We start from the raw sequence: 22,172 nt of genomic DNA, 5'->3' as shown, positions 1-22,172 counted from the left end.
AGTAGATTGGCAATTACAGTGCATCCAAATTTACTGATGGCATGTTTCAGGGATTTTATAATTTTACAGTTTCATAAGACTAACCTTTTGTAGCAGCACCCAAGCATCTGTGTCATGTAATTAAGCATGTAAAATTCCACTGATCACCCATGGAATCTCAGGATTCTCACAATTAATCCCATGCTTTTAAATTTAATAGTCTTTCATTTAAATTAAACTGCATTACCTGTTATTGTCTTTTCAGACAAACTTCTGTTTTTTAGGGAAACAATCACTGCAGATGCTTCTAATCATCTTTCATTTCAAAAAAGCAAACAAATAAAACTTTAAAACTGAGCATTATCCCCAGCTTGTAAAAGTATTGGTTAAAACTGTTAAATCATAACATAAGATTGCCATCTAGAGGTATGCAGTGGGAATATCAGGCTGTGATCATTAGTGTTACAAGATGAAGTATTAAATTAACAGAAAGTTGTCATTCTCTATTTTCACCCCATATTAAATAACACCACAGATTTACAAATATATGACAGTTTCATCATGTGAATAAGCTGGACTGATCCCAATAGAAAAATTTCTGTTGAGCTGAGATTCAGCAAATCATAACTACAGGAACATTCCAGCAGCATTTACTCAGCAATGTAGTAACCCGTCAGTACAGGGCTTTAACCATATGTTCCACTGTTCCACTGGCAGGTTTTTCAAATGATATTGACTTTTGTCAATTGTCTTTATGCTAAATTAAGCAGCTTTGTTTGGAATAATTACAGTGGACATGATATTACTAAAGTGATAGAAGTCAGACTGGTCAATACTTTACTTAATGATGTGTTAAGTGAGAATCTTTTACAATTCCAGATACATACTAGAATGTGACACTTCACCCATTCTTGCTGATACAGGTTGAACAGGTTTCACACACCACATTTTAATGGTTTATTGAGGCACTTTCACAAGTCCAATATCAGGAATGTATGACTGTTTAAATAATAACATTTTCACATTCTTTACTCTGTAAACATTTTAAAGGTTTTACATTCTGACAGTATGCGGAATATTTCATGTTTGAGTCATCTCATATGAAATGCATTTATTTAAAAATATCACTTTACTCTTGTAGTTACTCGGCAGGGGTCTAAGATAACCATATAAAAACAGTAAACAAGCCATTTACAAAATCTTAATTTATGCTACCACTGTATCTAGTAGGAAGAAACCTTCTATTCAGTGTATGAAGTCACACTTTCACTACATAAATGTTCCATGTAAACTCCCAGTAATCAACAGGCAACTAATGGTAATAGAGACTGAAAATGTTTTCTGGAAAATACTTCTGCGTGGTTATGATTTCTTTCATTTATAAAAGAGAAAACAGGCACAGATTAGGCAATACTGTTAGACTAGTATAAAACATAATGAAAGAGTTTTACTACTTCTATTTAACATCCATAATCTTTGTGGTGCCATTATACTTTGTGTGAGTTGAAATCGAAATCTGTCAGGTTAACCACAATAAGCACAGCTCTCCCCTCACATTTTACCTTTTCTTTTAGTGCCCCCTACTGCCCATTTAAGGGATCATCCTGCCTGGCCTTGTTTGGTCACGGTCTCCCAGGGACAGATAATCTCTTTCACGGCACCTGTGGCTACATTTGGACACTCCTCCTCCTCATCCTCAGAGTCAATGGGGTAGATCCGGCACTCTGGGGGGATGTCTACTTTGATCTGAAAAAAGCTAGCAGAGGGAGAGATAAGAATTCAGTAATTGTGTCCCCAGTTAAGCACACATTTGTTGACTAAAAAAACAAATTACAATTACATCGACATTTACCGTTACATTTTGGACTAAATTATTCAATTGTCTATCATTGTTATTCGGGAGCCTGCAAAAGTGTACAGAAGTATATCTGGTGCATATAGGAGCACATTTAGTCTACATTAGTCTCTACATGTAATACAGTATTTAATATGACTCACCCACAAAGGGGCATGCTGTCCCTTAGATTAAAACTGCAGTACACTAGCATTGCCCAGGAGGCCCCTGTCATGCTGCGCAGCCTCAGGCCACTAGACTCACTTGGCGATCCTCTTGGGCTGGGGCTGAGAGTGGGGATCGTGGCCGAGGGGCTGGACGCGGCTGCCCGCGGCGTTGGGGCACTTGGGCGAGAGGCTGGCGAACACGGACGAGCTGCCGCAGCCTCTCCTCAGGAAGCGGCTGAGCGACAGCGTCATGCGGGACCTGGGCGTCGCCGGCCGCGGCTCCTCCGCGCCCCGCATCACCGCGCTGGAGTTGGACTCCACCGACACCTCGGCGCTCTCGGCGATGGAGGGGAAGGGGGCGGAGGCGGAGCCCCCGTGGCACTCGAACTTCCTCTCGGAGGCGGGCGTGCTGTCGATGGCCACGCTGATGGGGGAGGGGCAGGCGGCGCTGTTGGGCAGCGTGATGAACCCTGGGGAGGGGGGCAGGAGCTCCCTCCCCTGCTGAGTCTCGCAGATTCCGGTGTACACCGCCAGGTGTGGCACGGGGGCAGTGAACTTACACAGCTGCAGGACAGAGCAGAGCAGGTTCGAGACAGGACACAGGTGAGCACAGTTCACCCTCAGAGATTTACACACACTCAACCACAGCCTCCATACACACACACATTAAATCATTGCCTCTATTTACAGAGTGTGCCATTCTAAACTTCAGTTTCATCCATTTTATTTTTAATGTATTGTTTCCACTAATAGGCAAAAAGCATAGAAAGAACAATATTTTACAAGGAAAAATATATAGTGCAAAACCTGAATGTTATTTGTCTTGAGTTAATGAGTAATCAACCCCATCTCCAATTGCCAGATGTCCATTAGCATAATTGTGTAGATGAAGAACTTAAAGTGAAGAACTGTGAATATGAACCCTGATATTAAACAATAAGAATATAACTCAATATGACATACTACACGTGGCATATAACCATGAAACAGAAAAAACAGGAGAAACAAATGAATTCTTAAGATGTTGAGGACTTTATTGGATGAATAGTCACACACCTCACAACATATACACACACTGACAAACAGAATGGGGGAAAATACATGGTAAATGTAAAAATGATGTCAAGCATATTACGTACTGTACACCATCATACAGATGAAGATGCAAAGCCAGTTTGACAGGGAGCATGCAATAGAGAGCATGAATTTGTCATACAGTGAAAAAAAACAGGCCAGACCAATCCCTTTGATTTAGTAGATAGATCATCAATATAAGTCAGATAAAATTTGATTTTAATCATTTGTGTCTGAAAATACTGAACCTTTACATTTATCATTAATACATCAGCATTTATGCTTGGTATTTGCTGATGTCTTAGCTCATGATAGAAAAACAGGCAATTTGGATTTAACTAAATAAATAATACTGCATATTTTATTTTAAAATGTTTCACTCCAGTACTTTCATGCCATTTCGCAAAGTAATTACCCTAATATGTTCACATTTTTAAAATAAATGTATAACTGTCAAGGCCTGGAATGTCCCATTCCAGTCCTAAATCACTGTAATAAGTACCAAACAGCGAGGGAAATCAGCCATGGCCTGACAGACAGAAAGATGCAACAAATGGCAAATAAACAAACCCCCAAAAATAATGGATTAAATTAATTTCATAACGGCTCCTGGATATTATTCCAAATTTTTTATATTCCAATCTTTTTGGAATGGGCAGATACTTGTGTCCAGACATCCTGTCTTTGCCTTGTAAATTCCCATTGTGCCACTCTCACATACAGTTTGTGTACACTGCATATTCACTTTGGCTCTTGAAGCAATCTATTACATGTAAACTTTACAGTTAAAAACATGACATACTGCAATAAATACTTTATTTCTGGTAAAAACTATGAAATGTTCTCAGTAATGCATCTGAATTTTTAGCTCCTTCTTTAATCACAGAAAGGTCTGAATTCAAGGTCTATACAAAATACTTATCTTAAAATGCTAGGCATTACACCAAACAGAATAAGTAGTAAACTAAAATATTTTTACTACACAAAACAACATTGTTCAAAATGATGTTGTGTGGTTATTAAAATAATTTCAAATATTGTTAAGTAAAAATACAACAGTAATAATGTTGTCATCATGAACGTACATGGCCTGAGAAAGTTGAATGTTGAATTGTCTGCAAGATATATTAACCTGTTGTTTTGGTGAACCTACATTACACCCATATCTTATTTAAGAGCAGGAATAATGACATCAATTATTAATTTCACTGTCCAGCGCTAACACAGTTTGGTTCGGATGTAAAAAAGGTTTCCTGCCCTTTGGTCTCAGAACTTGGGGAATACAATCACTCTGTGTCTATATGCCCTCATTTTCTCCTGCATTGCTTTTGCTTTTCCTTTCCTCATTGGCGAAGCATCAAGACATGTCACTTACATGTAAACACCCTAGTTATGAACCCTCATTCAGATTCAGATTTCTGAAATGCTCAGAGCAGCTGTCTCGATTTTTATGAAATGGAAGAGTGATGACAAAATAATAGGTAAGGGTGGGTAAAATGGTTTTGACAGGATGTTTCCCTTCACAACACCAATAGCCAGGTCGGTGCTGCTTTCTTCAAACCTATCACCCTTCCCTGCAGCAGCTGTGGCCTATTTTTTCTCCCCCTCCTTGAGCATGTTTCGACGGTCCAGTTTGCTCATGACCTGAGTTATGTCCACAGGCCCACTGGCAGCCAGCCTGGCCTTCTCCTCTTGCTCCTGCTGCCGCACGATGAGTGGGCTGAGACTGGCCTTCCTGGTGCGCTTCCTCGCGTTCTGTTCCAGCTGCGCATCGCTACAGAACAAACACAACACAAAGTACAGACCATCCCCCACCACCTACTCACAGACTACTGACCATCCCCCAGCACACTAACTCACAGACTACTGACCATCGCCCAGCACACTAACTCACAGACTACTGACCATCCCCCAGCACACCAACTCACAGACTACTGACCATCCCCCAGCACACTCACTCACAGACTACTGACCATCCCCCACCACCTACTCACAGACTACTGACCATCTCTCAGCACACTGACTCACAGACTACTGACCATCCCCCAGCACACTAACTCACAGACTACTATGCGCATTCCCAGCACACATACTCACAGAGTACTGACCATCCCCCACCACCTACTCACAGAGTACAGACCATCCCCCACCACCTACTCACAGACTACTGACCATCTCTCAGCACACTAACTCACAGACTACTGACCATCCCCCAGCACACTAACTCACAGACTACTGACCATCCCCCAGCACACTAACTCACAGACTACTGACCATCCCCCAGCACACTAACTCACAGACTACTGACCATCCCCCAGCACACTAACTCACAGACTACTGACCATCTCTCAGCACACTAACTCACAGACTACTGACCATCCCCCAGCACACTAACTCACAGACTACTATGCGCATTCCCAGCACACACACTCACAGACTACTGACCATCCCCCACCACCTACTCAAAGAGTACTGACCATCCCCCAGCACACTAACTCACAGACTACTGACCATCTCTCAGCACACCAACTCACAGACTACTGACCATCCCCCAGCACACTAGCTCACAGACTACTGACCATCTCTCAGCACACTAACTCACAGACTACTGACCATCTCCCAGCACACTAACTCACAGACTACTGACCATCCCCCACCACCTACTCACAGACTACTGACCATCTCTCAGCACACTAACTCACAGACTACTGACCATCCCCCAGCACACTAACTCACAGACTACTGACCATCCCCCAGCACACTAACTCACAGACTACTATGCGCATTCCCAGCACACACTCAGAGTACTGACCATCCCCCACCACCTACTCAAAGAGTACAGACCATCCCCCAGCACACCTACTCACAGAGTACAGACCATCCCCCAGCACACTCACTCACAGAGTATAGACCATCCCCCACCACCTACTCAAAGAGTTCAGATCATCCCCCAGCACACTCACTCAGAGTACAGACCATCCCCCAGCACACTCACTCACAGACTACTGACCATCCCCCAGCACACTCACTCATAGACTACTGACCATCCCCCAGCACACTCACTCACAGACTATTGACCATCCCCCTGCACACGCACTTAGAGGGTACACAGTCATCACTCTAGTAGTTCCACTCTAGTGACCTAATGCTATGAGCAAGACGACATAATGAACCTTACGTGAATCTGTGGGCCTCAGGACAAATAGCCTTTCTCTGTGTTTCCTTGAATACTGGAGACTTCATGTATCGACCAAACGAATCCTGTAATCAAAGACATCCTGTTGGCTCTAACTGAAATGGATATATTTCTGGTGTGATATCTGGTGTGAGTGAACCTAAAGGCCTGACCTTCTTCATGAGCATGTAGATGTGCGTCTGGGCGGCATCCAGCACGTAGCGATGTGGGTGCACCAGGCCTTTTACGGTGATTTCCATGGTCTTGCCATCAATGTTGATCCAGCGTGGTGCTCCAGGGGCCAGAAAGGTCCTACATTCACACACAGCATATTTAGTACAAAGATATTTTTGAAAGAAAACATGCCTTCCATTGAATGCAGAAGGATATTATTTCCCTGCAAACTATGAGAAGTAGTTATAGCTGAAGTGGAGCTAGTATAAACACAGCACAGTTTATTGGCAGGCCAAGCAGCTGGCTATTCTTCAGAGACTGTTTTTGGTTGACAGTCCATCATATTTTTCAACAAGCATGTTGAGCCTTATAAAGCTGAAGCTTTCAGCTCCATATTTTACTTCAGTTTACTAGCAAATCTCACTTGTAAATCTGCTGGGCTTTTTCCTTCATAGTTGCTGCAGCACCCCACTTCAAGTCTTCACAAGTTTCCCAGAAGGCCAGATTTTCTCCTTTTTAGCAACAGGAAAGACAAACCAAAGGTAATGTCAGTATGGAAGCTCTCTTATTCTGTAAAACTGCATCTCATTCCCCCGTCTCCCACGTACCACTGAACTCCTTCTTCAAGAAGAGTCGGAAATCTGCCCGACCACGGGCATCACTGAGCAGCTCGCCAAAGCCGAAGGTCCAGCGCTCCACTCTCATCTTGGTGGGTATTTCCACACTGAGCACACACACACAAACACACATACACAGACATCTTGTCAGACACAGCCTTGGAGTGGCACCACTACAAACATCTTATGTTTATTCCAAGCACAGAGGTACACGTCTGTGCTGATGACAAAAGATGATGAAATCTATGAAGTAATGAAATTCTTGGAAAAGGGAACAGGGGTTATGGCAATGCCACTTTCTGGACTAAAAATAGGGAGGCAGAAACAGACTTCAGTCCATTATCAGAAATAAAGTTATTTTTGTATATTAGGGATTTGGTTAAATGTCATACACAATTTGGGCTGTACATTAAATACAGTTGAAGTAAACCAAAGTGACCGTCATGTTTGTAGAACCAGCCTGAGATGATGTGTGCTTTGTGTCAGGACGCCTTATCCTGCTAGAAGAATCCATTTGAAAAAGTCTAAACTAGTTGCAGTAAAGGCTAGTTGACTAGTTTTGGTGCTCATGTGCCCACTGTAGCCTCAGCTTACTGTTCTTAGCTCAGAGGAGTGGAACCTGGCATGGAGTTCTACTGCTGTAACCCACCCACTTCAGGGTTCATTAAGCCTGCCTCTGGGTGGCTAACGACATAAATATGCTCATTCCGAAAGCAAAGCGCGAGCCCTGCGATTGGGTCTTCAAGGTCCTGTCTTCCATTGATTTCATCAATAGTGAAAATGTACCAGTGGCCACTCCTGGTCTGACCAGGTGCCTGCGGATGCACAATCTGAGAACATGGTGACCCAGTTATCCTCCGATGAAATAGGCAGCATATGATTGCTGGTGCGTCTGCAGTGTGAATAGAAACGAGAATAGGCTTCACATGAATCGGAGGCGTCACATGAATCGGAGGAGCCATCTCCTGATGTCGGCAGGAGGTTTTTCAGTGGGGAAAAACACAAATTCGGTTGAGTTCGAGTTGGGAAAAACGAGGATAAAATCGAGGATAAAATATACATTTTAAAAAAAACAATGTTAAATACGTTGTGCATTCAGAGATGCCCTTCACAGCATGGTTGTTTACAATTGTTATTTGAGTATTTGTGGCCAGCTTGAACAAGTCTGCCCATTCTCCTCTGACCTCTCTCATTAAAAGGTGTTTTCACCCACCAAGCTGCCACTCACTGGATGTTTTTTTGTTTATCGCAGCATTTTTTGTGAACGCTAGAGATTTTAGTGCATGAAAATCCCAGGAGGGCACCTGAGATACTAGAACCACCACATCTAGCAATCATACCATGGTTATTTATACCAAGTCACTTAGATTACGCGTCTTGTCCATTGCTGTTTGGTTGAACGACAATTAAACCCCTTTCACCACATCTTTATATTTTGTTACAGATACTTGGACATTACAAATTAGGGTAGGAATTTTGCCAAAATGATTTTTTTACAAATAAAAATAAGAACGAGAGCAGGAACAACATTCACAGAGGCAAATTCTTGTTACCAGAGTACACTCACTTAGGCATATTAAGGTCCCAGTAGGTGACATCATCAGTTAACCAAGGATTGCTAGGAAGACATGGGGCAAGGAAGGGGTCGTGGTTCTTGTATGTGGTCATGTATTTTACAATGCTGAAGGAGAATAGAAGAAAAAAAATGTCAACAAAACTGCATAGCCACTGTGCAGCATGCAAGTGAACTTAACTCATTATATTATTCCTACAATTAAGGATCATAAGTACCAGTAGACTGTAAAACAATTAAGGTTAAGCTGGTGCACAAAACTCTAATGTCATTGCAATTTCAATTGCACTTAAATATTGTTTTATAAATTAAATTAAAAATTAATATAAAATGAAAGGACATACGCTCCAACAGACACTGATGATTTGACCCTTGACCTCATAATGGACTGTTGAGTGTAAATAATCTGCAGAAGGGGGAAACAGAGAATTGAAAGTTGTTACCACAGCCTGTCTGATAATTATAAATGCCTTTACTACAGATTGCCCAGTTTTGGAGTTTGTTAAAAACATTTTTGGATAGGGTTCTGGGCAAAGGAAAGTGTGTTTGGAATGGGGGATTACAATGGAGCAAAATGCTCAGAAGTAGAAATATTAAAAACAAATACTGTAATAATTTATAGCACTACTGCCAGAATAATGCCCAATAAATAACTCTTTAAGTCCTTAAACCTCTGTCCAAAACCTATTCCTTGTTCATAACAAGTACATAAGTAAATTGTATAATTAAACTTATGATTAGACTTATAAAACATATTTAACTTATATAACAATTGCTAGAGGGTTCCAGTTACGAATATGGTCCACATTACATTTACAGAAATCAATCATTTACAAATCTAAACCAGATAAAACCAGATATCACTTACGATTCTTCTGTAGTAGTCGTGTGTTTTTTTCTGAAAAACAGAGAAAGTATGTGAAATAGCACAAGTAAAATCATACACAGTATACAGTACATATGGTGTTGACTGCATTTTTATTACATATTCAATACTGTATGATCGAGCATGCTGAAAAATATTATGCCATTATATTCAATGGCAAAAACAACATCTGTCAATATAAAGGTTATCAAGGGGCTATGATTAGCAAGGTTAATATGTCCAACATTCTTAATTGATACTTTTGCAATCAAATATATATAAGATGAGAAAATTCAGAAATAACAATAAACTTGCACCATAATACTTCAACCACAAATTTAACTGATAGCTCATATAGTATATTATATGCATGGAGCCATTTTAGGACAGCTGTTATATTTTATTTTCTGGTCAACTAATATGAATATACTATTTTGAACATCATACTTAAGACAATTCTTTCATAAATTCATGCATCTTTGTATTGTTTACTTTAAGTACTGTAATTGATGAATTGGTGAAACCTACTTTAAATTGCCAAACACTGTACAAAGTATTCATGTGGAACTTTCCTTGTTTACATACATAATTAAATGCATCCACTTACTGAAACAATTTTCTCTTAATGCCATAGAAGCTACATTCAGGATAGCTAGTTATGTAGCAGGTCTTCCTATACATGAATTAACATATATGATGTGATCATATATGTTATGATCACATCATATATGTTAATTCATGTATAGGATCATATGATCATATGATGAAACTTTGCATCATGTCATCATACAGGAGCAACTACGAATGTGGCCTTCCATATTTGCTGCTACTTTAGCTTTAAGGATTCAGTGTTCCGCATCCTCTACATGTACACAAATGTATTGCAAAATTTTCTCACCACTGCGCTAGCCAATATGCTCCCCTAAATGTCATGTTACACACTGACATTATGCACAGTTCCAACCTGTCTTTGACACCTACAGCACCTCTTAAAATGATCCTCCTGCGTTTCACACATTCTCATTTCCCTAACCCCACGTAATCATAAACTATACTCTTTTTTTGACTACCAAATATGTTTCCTAAAGTAACGTGTGCTTTTTCCCCAATGCAGTTCCACGGCTTGCTTTTCAACTGAAACTCTTTGTATTGCTTCCACAATAACAGCAATCTATTCTAACACAGTGATTTTATTACTGAATATTGCATGGAATTTGAAATGTTATTTGAGATTTTGTTTATTGCATTCACTACTACAAGAGATGTGCCTCATCCATTTTGAATCTCCCTGCAGGAGGGCATCTGCTAAATTATGTAATAACCATAAGCATAAATTGATCGGGTTACTGTTTCTTTTCACATAGACAGGGCAGGCAGACATTGCCAGAGGACAAGATATGCTTGAGCAGAGGAGCAAGTCGGTGAAAGGACCATTGAGCATTATTACCATGTATGAGTGTGCAGAACACAGCATCTAGCAGCTGCTTTTGTCTCAGATGGAAATCATACACACAGAAATATATATATATATTAACATTACATTAGAATACAAACCTAAGTGCAGAGCACTCATCCTCCTTTCATTTCTCATTCTATTCCATCATCTACCAGCCTAATTCTCAGCTCATTTAACAACATACTAACATGACTACCATACTGTTTTTTTTTTTTTTTGGTTTTTCTTTTCAGAAAAGTGGATGAGGAGGAACAGAAGAAACAGCAAAAGGAAATGAAGTGGAAAAAGTAGAGACATCTGAATTAATTTTACATGTGAATGTGTTTTTCATCAACTGAAACGATATGCTCTGAGCTTTCTGTGTCCATTATCTACTTCTGAGAAACTAAATAAAAAGATTTGTACATAGTATATAAGCTGCTACAGTAAGTGATGTGCAGTGCAGTTAGAGGTTTGTTTGGCAGTTGAATTTGATTAACATTTTGTGTTGTACTACAATAAAACTAAGCATGTACTGTAATCAATACAAGAAACTTGCTCTAAACTGATTTGTGTAAGAACTTGTCCATGGCCAGTTAGTGTAATGGATCCTCTCTGGACATTCTCAGAGTAACTGAGGAAATATGTAATTATGGTGCTGTACTTGTTGCTTCTATTGGTGTGTTGTGATACTAGATAGTTTCTCAGCTCATTCTATATTGTAAAATGCTGCCACCTACGCAGAAGTCTATTTTCCATTAGGCTTTTCCGGTTTCATTAACTATACCTATATGTGTTGTGGCTTTTGTGTATGTGTATGTGTGGGTGGGTGAGATGTAAACTGAGTATACATGTCCTCTCCTTGAGAACCAAAGCGCTGTGGCAGTCAAAAACAGAAGGAAAGAATCTGTGCAGAGAAAAGAGAAAAAGGAACCTGTATGAAAATGGGGAAAATATGAAAATAAAATAATAATATGAAATATGAATGTGGTATAAATATTATATATCATGTCATTATACTATTATCAAATCTATTCAATTATAAAATCAATATAAAAGTCATTGTGTGCAGCAAAATATAGTGTAAACAATAAGTTTATTTTTATTTTAAAAGTACAATGAGGTACTATCGCAGTCCCATACACTTTCTTATGTACCTGCCTTTGATCAAATCAAGAAATCATTCTGTCATAATGGCTTCTGACTAGGCAGTCTAATATATGTCAGGATTTCACATATTTTTATTAAAACATAAGTCATACAATTACAATTATATACGCAATCAATTACTGCTTAAATATGTAATTGTTAGTAATGAAAGGGGCATTGTCTCAATATTTATGAATAAATTAAAATGTGATGTCAAATTGAGCTTGGTTAGATTTTACTCCTCCTCTGGTGTGCATGGCAACCATTCCCCGAGGTTCCTCTGCCATTATCGGTTGCCATGCAAACACTATTATCCACCCACAAGCTAAGAGCCATCAAGAAAATGGAAAACCCAGAGAATTTCGGGGAGAGTATTACCACCAGTATAGCCCATCAGAGCTCTATCTCCATCCTGCAAATGTATATGTATATTTATTTGTCTGTCAGTGAACTGTGAGAATGTCAGTGTGTACATAATGTGACAGAACTGCCACTTGTACAAGTATTTTGCATGTTTTAGAGCTGCATGGCTATGCAGCCAATGGGACAAAATGGCACATTACACCACAACACCTTTTACCCCAGTCACAAACGGGGTAAATTTATGTTAAGATAATGCAATAAATTCCATTTATCAAGTTTCATTTTTAAATGAATTACAGTTTGAAAGCGGAACCTGGTGTTAGGAAGGCAGACTCTGAGAGCCAACACACAAACCCACTCACAATTCTGCTGAAATGCTGCTGCTGCTGGTGTGACCTTCACATTTAGACAGTCACTTGTAAAGCATGTAAAGCAGTTTGGCATACATTTACAGGCCAGGACTGATGGTGAGAAGAAGTCATTCTGATAACCAATATTACTGAAAAGCAGGCTTGGTCCTCAAAATCAAAATCATAAATCTAGGGATGGGATTGCTCAGCTGATGCAATCTGTGCAGCACCTGCCATGGCACTCCGACTGCCCTGCAGTTGGAGCCAGGTCATAACTGGTAGCAGAGGAAGCAGGGTGACCCAGGAGAGAGGGATGCACCCTAGAGAAGATTAACAAGTAATAAATCCTCTTAAGAAGAGTAAGCAGATTGATAAAAAGAAAATATGCCCTTGACACGTCTGGGACCGGAGGGGCATACCCACAAAATCACAGCAATAATAACAATAGATTAGACCTGTTGCTTTTGGATCATACCTATCCTAATGCCTACAACACAGCACGCTACTCACAATATGTACAGCATAAACACTGAAACACCACAAAGAGACTATTTCCTCCACTTTCAGACAAAAAAATAGCACTTGGAAACGATTCCAACCATACTACAACATAATAATATTTATTTTCACACTATTGGTAGTCATTATCACCATATGGCATATTTATGGCACCTACATAGAACTTAACATCTCTCAACAGCTTGTTTTAAAGGCTATCAATAATTAGTCCTTTTTTATTGTTTTTATATTGTACATACATTTAGCTCTGTAGCAGCTTAACCATTAGACAAACACAGAACTCTACAAAATCATTGTAGACGACTCAGTCCAGTTAATGGGCCAACCATGCCGGAAATAGAAATGAGAGAATACATAGAGAATGTATTTTTGTTTCTTTGCATCATGAATACCCAACTGAACCGCTTCCACAGACTGCCAAGTTGTTTCAAAGGGTAGTGAATGGCCTTTTCAGCAGAGCTGTATAGAATAGATTTTATGCCTGTCAGTCAGTCAAAATTAATTTACATTTGCATAGCTCACTCTTTTGGCATGGACGTTCCGATCGAATTACTGCTGAGGCGGATGTGAGTGGGTATGTCAGTGACTCATTGTCAGCTCTAACACAGCTTTTTACCCCTGATGACTCAGATGCTGCAACAAACAAGGGGGCTCACCTCTGTTACCTCATCAACATTGGGGTCGATTAGGCGGTCGATTCCATAGTCCATGGCACTGATAGTTCCTGGCTTTAGATTTTAAAAAAGAAACAAGTATTGGTCATTTGTCTAGAGGCCCTACAGTCTGTGGCTCACTGTATGAAACACTGTAGGTCTCCTTTGCTACTCAGGTAAAGCAGGATAACTAACATTTTGATTTAATTCATTCTAAAACATTTCAGAAACTGTCCAAATTACCGCAGTTTACTTTACAGATGCATCCTCTGTATGCAAGTTAAGTTTTGTCCCATGATTTCTGTTTACATTCTTCCACATACCGCAAAATTTGATTGGTTCAAAAATCTATTGAAATAAATAATTTTGATTACATTTATGTCATAAAAAAATAAATTGTGTAGCAGTCTACAGTATTCATACAGTATTTTGTACATTTTGTTACACAGAGTAATGTATGCTCCATGTATGTAAAGGATTGATACACTGGCTAGCAGACCTCATACCCCACACGGCAGGATATTATCATCACTTTGTGAGGTTGAACTTTCAAAATAAGGAGTCTCCATGAAAGCTTTCATATAGCTACATATACAAGACATTAGGGAATGCATTGTAACACTGTGGCCAGTAGCTCTTTTGACTTCCCAATCATTATTTTACAAACACAAAGCTAATGGACTCACCTAAGATCCTAAGTGCCTACCTTGCTCATATTTAGAAACCAGGGAGAGTTTCATTCTCCTCTTATGCAAAGTGGACTGTGTTAGTACAGATGCAATGCATCTAAATATTGTTTGGACCTCTGAAACTTTGTAACTTTGAAAGTGGCATCAGCATACACAACAAATTAAAATCTTTATTGACTGGAATAATTACATATTTAAACTGAGTATCAGTTTATTGCTATCAGGTTTGGTTTAAATTGTCTAATTACCAAATAATAAAGATATCGTTAAAAAATTCATTATTTTTATTGAGAACTTTCTGAACAATATGTTCCCATTTCAGGGACCCCATTATCTTCTGCCTTTTTGCATTAGTGATATAAAAAAAGCTTGATATTGATGATACAGAACTGCTTCTTTCAGGTTCATACTGCAGTCAGTCCATCATTTTGAAGGGCATATCTTTGAGGATCTACTGTATTTCCACTATTTATATGTTAACATTAATTGTAAAACTTATATACTATTATGTACATGCATGTGCATTTTTGTAAGTTCAAATTATTTGGCAAGCAAAATAATACCACTGAGTACCACAGGTGCTTATTCGTGGCAGATTTTATGGATCTAGTTACAATCATTTACAATGGCTAATTGGTCATGTTAACAGTCATAGAGTTCTGGTGCGTACTAAAAATTAAATAACTAAATGTGGTTGCGTGTTTTTCATTAGACATGTCAACAAGTCAATGACACATCATAAGTATCTATGGACAATATTTTTTCCCTTAGTAAGCCTGGAATCAGTGTAAACACAGCAGTGAGAGCACATCTCTGGAGAATGTTTGTTTACAGTATATGTATGTGTCTGCCAGCAGAGCTCGCCAAAATGTCAGTGTTCTTTGCAAAAGAAGCGATTTTCTGTGGAAGCCAGAGCTGACCATTAGCCCAATACTCACCGGAGGTCTATGTACCACCCAGTAGGCTCTTTCCTGGCAGTCAAAAACCACACGGTCTGGCTTCTTTCTCTCCTTCCCTGCCCTGTGCAAACAGAGAGTACACAAGCCAACATTTACTTACATAAACTACTCTTGCAAACAGTTTCTTGAGTTATAGTGGATGTGCAAACGACTCCAATGAGACACCTGAATTGTTTTAGAATAAAATTAACAATATAAATGTTTTACAAAATGCAAGAGATGAAATTGGAAACACTGGCATTGATGCTCATTGATAAGGTTATCTGATAAGGAGAAATAAATAAGGAGAAATGATTGTGGCCAAGGTTTAACCCTACTCCAGCTATGACATTAGTCAAAGCAAACCAAGACACAAACAGTTGGCAGTCTGAAAAAAAAAGAGTCCATCACTGACCGGTACTGCTCCTTGGCCTGCATCACAATGAAATCCCATTTGTGGTTCATCCATTTGTGAAGAGAATTATAGTGCTCCTAACAAAGTAGAAATTCCTGTTTTAGCCCAAAAATCATTCAGCAGACAGACAGCAAGACTGTTGAATACTAAAATTCATATTTACCTGTTCGTACAACTCCAGCATTCCCTTCTTGCGAATGTTTCTTTTTGCCAAGTAGATTGCTACAAGGATGAAACAAATATTTAGTGCCCTTTGAACTAGTTAAAGTGTGACTGGTCAAAATGGGAAGAAATTCACAAAATGCTAAACCAGATATTTAAAGTGGAATTAATTACTAAAATGAATCATCATGTTTGGCATGGTTACCATGGTCACAGACTGACAAATTAAAAATATAGCTTTCATTCATTCAAGTGTAAATAGCCAAATGAACCTTTTCAAAGTAGCAAGAAAAGTGGCTGCAAGTAAACCTTAGAAAGGGCAAAGACGGGCACACAGAATATATGCAAAAAAATATAGTCATTATGAAGAAAAATATATAAATTTAAGAAAATAACTATTTGGCAGCCATTTTGCTATTTATATAAAGACTACAGACCATGTTTGCTTTCAAATGCGCAAACCAAGCCACAAAAATGTACATTTCAAAAGTATTTCAGTTTACATCGGCGCCACTATGCAGAAACAATAACATGCCATTCATAGCATAGCATCAAATAGGCAGTGACTGTAACTGATCATATTGCTGAAGGTAGCAAGCATGTATGTAAATATCTATGCAAACATCTTTCCTTGCAAGGCATGTTTGTGTAATTTGCAAACTATCTGAAAGGGAACACATCCAGTTTCCACATCTGGAAACACATAATTTGCAAACATCCTTTCTTTTGGCCCATCTACTGAAACACAAGGAACACCCACCATAGTCTGTGTCTTCAGCTGGCCACTGCTGTGCAGGCCAGAAGTATGGGGTCTATACAGAGGCAAGCACACAAGGGGTTAGTCAGGTGCCTACACTGAAATATTCATTAGTGATAAACATATGGCAGCAGGGTCAACAGCATTTGTTACAGGTCAAAATATTTCAGATCTGGAGGGTTACCTGGAAACGATATAGACTTGTGTCAGGTTTGAGAATAAGCTTCTTGTGGTCCTGAAGGGGATAGATGTATCCAAATGCCACCATCATGGTACCAATGCCCTGTGCCTCTGGACAGAGAAGTCAGGTGGCAAAAGGAAAGCAGATTTGAATGCAGAATTCTTTCAATTATAAATACTTGTCTCATTATTGGTGTACATTCTCCAGAAACATCTTCAACCTCACCTACAGAATCCACTTTGAAGCGATTGGCGATCCATGCCACAATATCCTCTCCTAAAGAAAGAAAAATAAATACACCACAATTGTATAAACATGCTGTAATCATGCACCCTTCAGGCCCATTTTTCTGACAGACGGCTTATCAGGTGCAGGTCTGCGCCATGCAGTGCTACTGAGGACAGGTTAGCAGCCTGGCTAATGAGCTGCTCTAACATGGGGCCGGAACTGTGTCGAGCAGTATGGGGCAAGCCAGCGGGAGAGGAGCTCCTGTAGGGCTAAGCAAAATGTACCATGGCTCCTGAAAGAGGACACTGCAGAGGAGGGATCATTAGGACCTGTCACTCTACTATTTATAGAAGGAATGGGATTATCATGAGCTTATTATATTTATTAATATCCTTCAGGAAATTTTGGCATACACTGAAATGATAAAGGATAGCATGTGTACAATAAACATTAGGAACTGAAAGCATTTAATATCCTGGATAAAAAGTATCACAAAAAATAACACCAGTCAAATGGAACTAATGATATAACACATACTGTCATAAGAAATGGGCCATTCCCATTCTGCTTTTAATTAAAATGAGGTACATAAACTGTACTGTATTTGCATTTGCAGACAAAAAAAGATACAAGGGATATCTGATACTGATGTAGACAGTAGTACATCTATCAAGAACAACACCTGAGGGAGTCTACATTATTGATTCTAATGAGTCTCCTATCTTCTGGGCTCAAAGTCTTGTAGGCAGATTTTGGGCACTGCAATGTGAGAAGAATCCCATAGTCAAGGTAGTCCAAGGAGTAACATTTTGCAGCAGATGTAAGGAACTTGAATCGGAAGGAAGATGGGAAATAAATATCCCCTACAAATATATCATACAAAAAACACAAGTCTCAATATTGTATTTATTTATTTAACCAGGGTAGGTTCGCTGAGCACGGATGCTCTTTTGCAGCAACACTCTCCTTCACACTCATACACATTCACACCTGGGAGCTGGCCAGTACAACCACAATCCTCTATTGTTGGCCACTGAGCAGCTCCACTGGAGGGAAAGAACATTTTTTAGCCAATTAAATCAAGGGATGATTAGGTGGCAAGTTTTTGCGAGAGCCAGATCGGGGATTTTAGCCAGGACACCGGGGAACCCGCTACTCTTTGCAAATAGTGTCATGGGATCTTTAATGACCACAGTGAGTCAGGACCTCGATTTAACATCTCATCCGAAAGACGGCATCTCCTACAGCACAGTGTCCCCATCACTGCACTGGGGCATTGGGGTTTATTTGACCAGAGGGAAGATTGCCCCCTGCTGGTCCACCAACACCACTTCCCCTACAACACATACCATGTGTTGTAAAGAAGGGAAGTTGGAAATTGGGTTCTACAATGATGAAGCAATCAGACACTTTCCTTGTTTTTCCAAGGAGTTTATGTTGATGAGTTCCTCGGTTTCTGGAGATAAGGAGTTCCATAATAGAACATTTAGAATCAGGGACTAAATTTGGCATTAAAAAGATTGGAGAGATATATCTTGGTATTGCAGAAAATCTTTGGCAGAGTTTTCAAGAGCTCTGCTCCCTGTGACCACATTAGGCATGAGTTGCTGCAGCCAGCTGCAAATAGGTTGTCATGGCAATGGCTTCTTCAATCCAGCACATACATAGAGGTCCTTAAAATGTAAGGGCCAATAAAACTGGATTTGCTTTAATAAAATCTAGACCTTTGATATTCAGGAAGACAGAAGTTGGTGAGTAGTTTCTAGACATCAGTTTCTAAAAAACTCCATTAATATTCCATTTCAGAGGGTAATAACATTGTATAAGGGAAGACTGATTTAACAGTAGTTGAATCAGCATTGTCTGGTATTTTGTATGTCTGCGTTTCATTTATTTTCCTCTGAAGTGAGCACATTATGATTTAGATGTGCATATACAGATTGAGGGTCTCACCAGTGATAGCGTGTGGAATAGTGGTGATGACCAGCCTTTGGGTCTGGGATTTCACACCATTTTTTGGGTCCTGCATCTCTACCACCAGAGCCTCTACCTGCAAGTTGAAAAGGGACCTTAATATAAATATCATGAAAAAAATGGCAGATGTTAACACAGAGACCTTCTGAAGAAAATATTCCAAACACCTTTCAGTAAAGCTCATACATCACAGGTATGGCTGATCTTACTCCAGAATTCCATCCAGGATCTTCTTATCCAAGAACTATCATTCTAAATGACAACAAATCCATTTTTTTCTAGATTGGCACCACTGACAACCCCTGTAATGCTTCTGATTCATCGGTTTAGCATTGGTCATTTGTAACAGTTTCAGAGAACCTCATTCACAATAAGACAAAATGAAGAAACAGTTGGCATAAAAAAATATTTCTGCTAAATCTAGCATAAGGCACTCATCCAGCTCACACAGGCATCTCAGAGATTGTCTCTTGCATGCTTTTTATGCTTAGTAATGGTGCAAATGACCTTTTTGAAATGTGCCACAAATTATTTACCACCCTCTCTTTCACACACATACTATGTCTGAAGCAGGTTCATGCCAAGCTACAACAAGTGGCTCTGAAGTTAGACTGGAGACCTACCATGAATCCTACACTGAAGCAAAGCAAGCTCTTCAAATGAATAAATGCAGCCAACGTTTTCTTTAAAGGTCTGGGTTTATCAGCACATTTAAAACTGCTATAGTAATAACATAAGAGACAAGTCCCATTTAGAGACAAGGCAAGCATTACACCAAATCAATCAGGACTATGTGTTCTCCCATTCATATCTTTACTGAATATAAAGCAGTTGTTGTTTTCCTGACAGAATAAGAATAGTTTGTAGAAAATATTAACAGTACTATAGCAGAAAGACCTCTGTTTTTCCTAGTTGTGTAGGCAATATATTATAGTCACCCTCTTTAACAGGGATGCAAGAGTTTGGAGAAAGCAGATATTGGTCAAGGGCGTGATTTTAATAAATGGATAAATGTTGAAGACAGTTCTAATATATTCTTGTAAATTAACACTTCAACAATGCTATCATGATTACTAGCCAAAGAAAAAGTCATTGATTGTAATCGTAAATGTATTATGCAGTCGCACAGGTGAGATATGCTAGACCAAAAATACACGCATTTGTTTTCATCATAAATGAGCCATTACGATCCAGCACTTCAGAATTTCCTTAGTTTTCCCTTGAAAATGTGTAGGCGCGTGTAAAAATGTTAACATAAAATTCCAGTGTTACAAAAAAAGCTGTCAAAACTCCTAATATGACACCAGCACTATTTCTGAATTTTCACCAGAAGTGTAGCCTACATTGTTGTTGTTTAGCGTACTGTGCCTTACACTGAAAATAAGACAACAAATAAACTGACTTGGAAAAACTAAGATTACAAACAACAACACCATGAGCAATTGTCATTGTTTAGATTCTGCTGATGTATTTTCTAGTGATAAAGGACATTTTAAAGCAGAAAGCATCGTTCATTAATATCAATAGCAACACATCTAGCTGAAATTCAAGAGTTACGGTCAGCACTGCTGCTAATCTGCATAAACTTAGATTTTTAACGACATGACCAGGACGGGCAGAAATTCGTATAATTTCTCAAAAAATAAAATATCTCTTGCAGTGCAATTGTTATTCCAATATGTATACAGGCTACCTACTAAAGCATTGATACTGCATTTAATAAATGTAACTCACCTTCTTCAAACAGGCCATCCGTGGTCGATAACGCTGCCCATGATCAATGATATTTCTGATTGTCATCTTTCCGATCGCGTTTTATTCAATACCTCACTGAGTCATCCACAACAACGTCTCTAACGAAAAATATATATATTTTATCTACACAATGTGAAGACGTCTGCGTTGCGCTCGCCCCTATCCACAAACCACCTATAATTATAAGCGAACGCTTGAGGTACGATGAACGGATGGGTACCTCGGCCAATCACAGTGCAGCTTACATTCCGTTGTCGACCTGTCACACCCCGCAAAGAGCACCTAGTTAAATACTATAGTCTGTACGGCAGGCGGCGGTGTTGAATAATTGTTGGAATTAATTTTTTGAGAACGAGAACCCCAAGATTTTCAGTGGGAAGCCTGTTGAAAGTTTCACATTTTTATTATAGAATAGGCACTCTGCGTTAGAACGAATAGGCCTATTATGGCGATTTAATGTCGTCTCCTTTAAAGTAGCCTAACTGCTTGTTGGTTAACACCATTATTTAGACTGTAGATTTTAAACAACACCATGTCAAAACCTAGTATATGGCTGGACCGGCCGACCAATGGTGTAACTTCATCACTCAGTCACAGACATTCGCGTTTGTAGGGCTGGCCCCGCTGTTGCGGTCCAGCCTGAAACTAATGTTCACAAGAAATCAACTGCAACGGAAATTTATTTAGGCTATTGCACGAAAGAATGTGGGTACTTTTCATGAACATAGCCTACAACATTCGATAAGAGAAACTGACTACTTTTAATGTTCACTTTTGATAATGTCGGGCCAAATGCCGTGAAATCGGTGTGCCATCTGGTGTCCGAACGTTAATGTGTGACAATGCTCTGTGTTAAATACTTTCAGAACAGCATATAAATAGATTTGTTGTAGGTTTCCTACTGTCATACAGCATGTGAATTGCTTGAAATAGCCAAGTGATGTAGCCTAGCTATCTGTAGGCCAACGAGGGGTAAATCCAAATGAATTTCTTTCATGAAAGAGCACAGCAGTTGAGGGAGTCAGAAAAGTAGGCTACATAAATAAAATCCTTGTATAGTCTAGTTGTATTGAGTATATATGGTTCCTTCTGGACACTAATAGTGGGCTATGTGCTGCAGGTCCATTAGGTTCCCTCACTGTTCAA

At 39.4% G+C, this 22,172-nt stretch overlaps 1 protein-coding gene across 5 annotated transcripts; it reads right to left on the bottom strand.

The window, feature by feature from the left end:
• Positions 1-912: 912 nt before the first annotated feature.
• On the bottom strand, positions 913-21,567 carry LOC118219537 (regulator of G-protein signaling 9-like). Of its 5 annotated transcripts, none has more exons than XM_035402757.1 (19): positions 21,006-21,567; positions 19,251-19,347; positions 17,295-17,345; positions 17,073-17,179; positions 16,892-16,943; positions 16,133-16,191; positions 15,970-16,046; positions 15,555-15,636; positions 13,940-14,002; positions 9,462-9,491; positions 8,938-8,999; positions 8,588-8,701; positions 7,012-7,127; positions 6,828-6,915; positions 6,403-6,541; positions 6,233-6,315; positions 4,699-4,828; positions 2,078-2,544; positions 913-1,735 (listed from the first exon to the last, which is right to left on the bottom strand). In XM_035402757.1, exons 1-19 carry the CDS (start codon positions 21,069-21,071, stop codon positions 1,579-1,581), a joined length of 2,040 nt encoding a protein of 679 aa, XP_035258648.1. In that variant the 5' UTR covers positions 21,072-21,567; the 3' UTR covers positions 913-1,578. The 5 variants fall into 5 exon arrangements, with proteins under 5 accessions (XP_035258648.1, XP_035258647.1, XP_035258649.1 ...); XM_035402756.1 differs by having other exon boundaries at positions 13,931-14,002; positions 21,006-21,565; XM_035402758.1 differs by lacking the exon at positions 19,251-19,347 and having other exon boundaries at positions 13,931-14,002; positions 21,006-21,566.
• Positions 21,568-22,172: the final 605 nt, after the last annotated feature.

The sequence above is a fragment of the Anguilla anguilla genome, chromosome 2 (genome assembly GCF_013347855.1).
Source record: "Anguilla anguilla isolate fAngAng1 chromosome 2, fAngAng1.pri, whole genome shotgun sequence".
NCBI lineage: Eukaryota > Metazoa > Chordata > Actinopteri > Anguilliformes > Anguillidae > Anguilla > Anguilla anguilla.
Note: the sequence above shows the minus strand (reverse complement) of the source record. Positions and strands in the feature narration are given on the sequence as shown.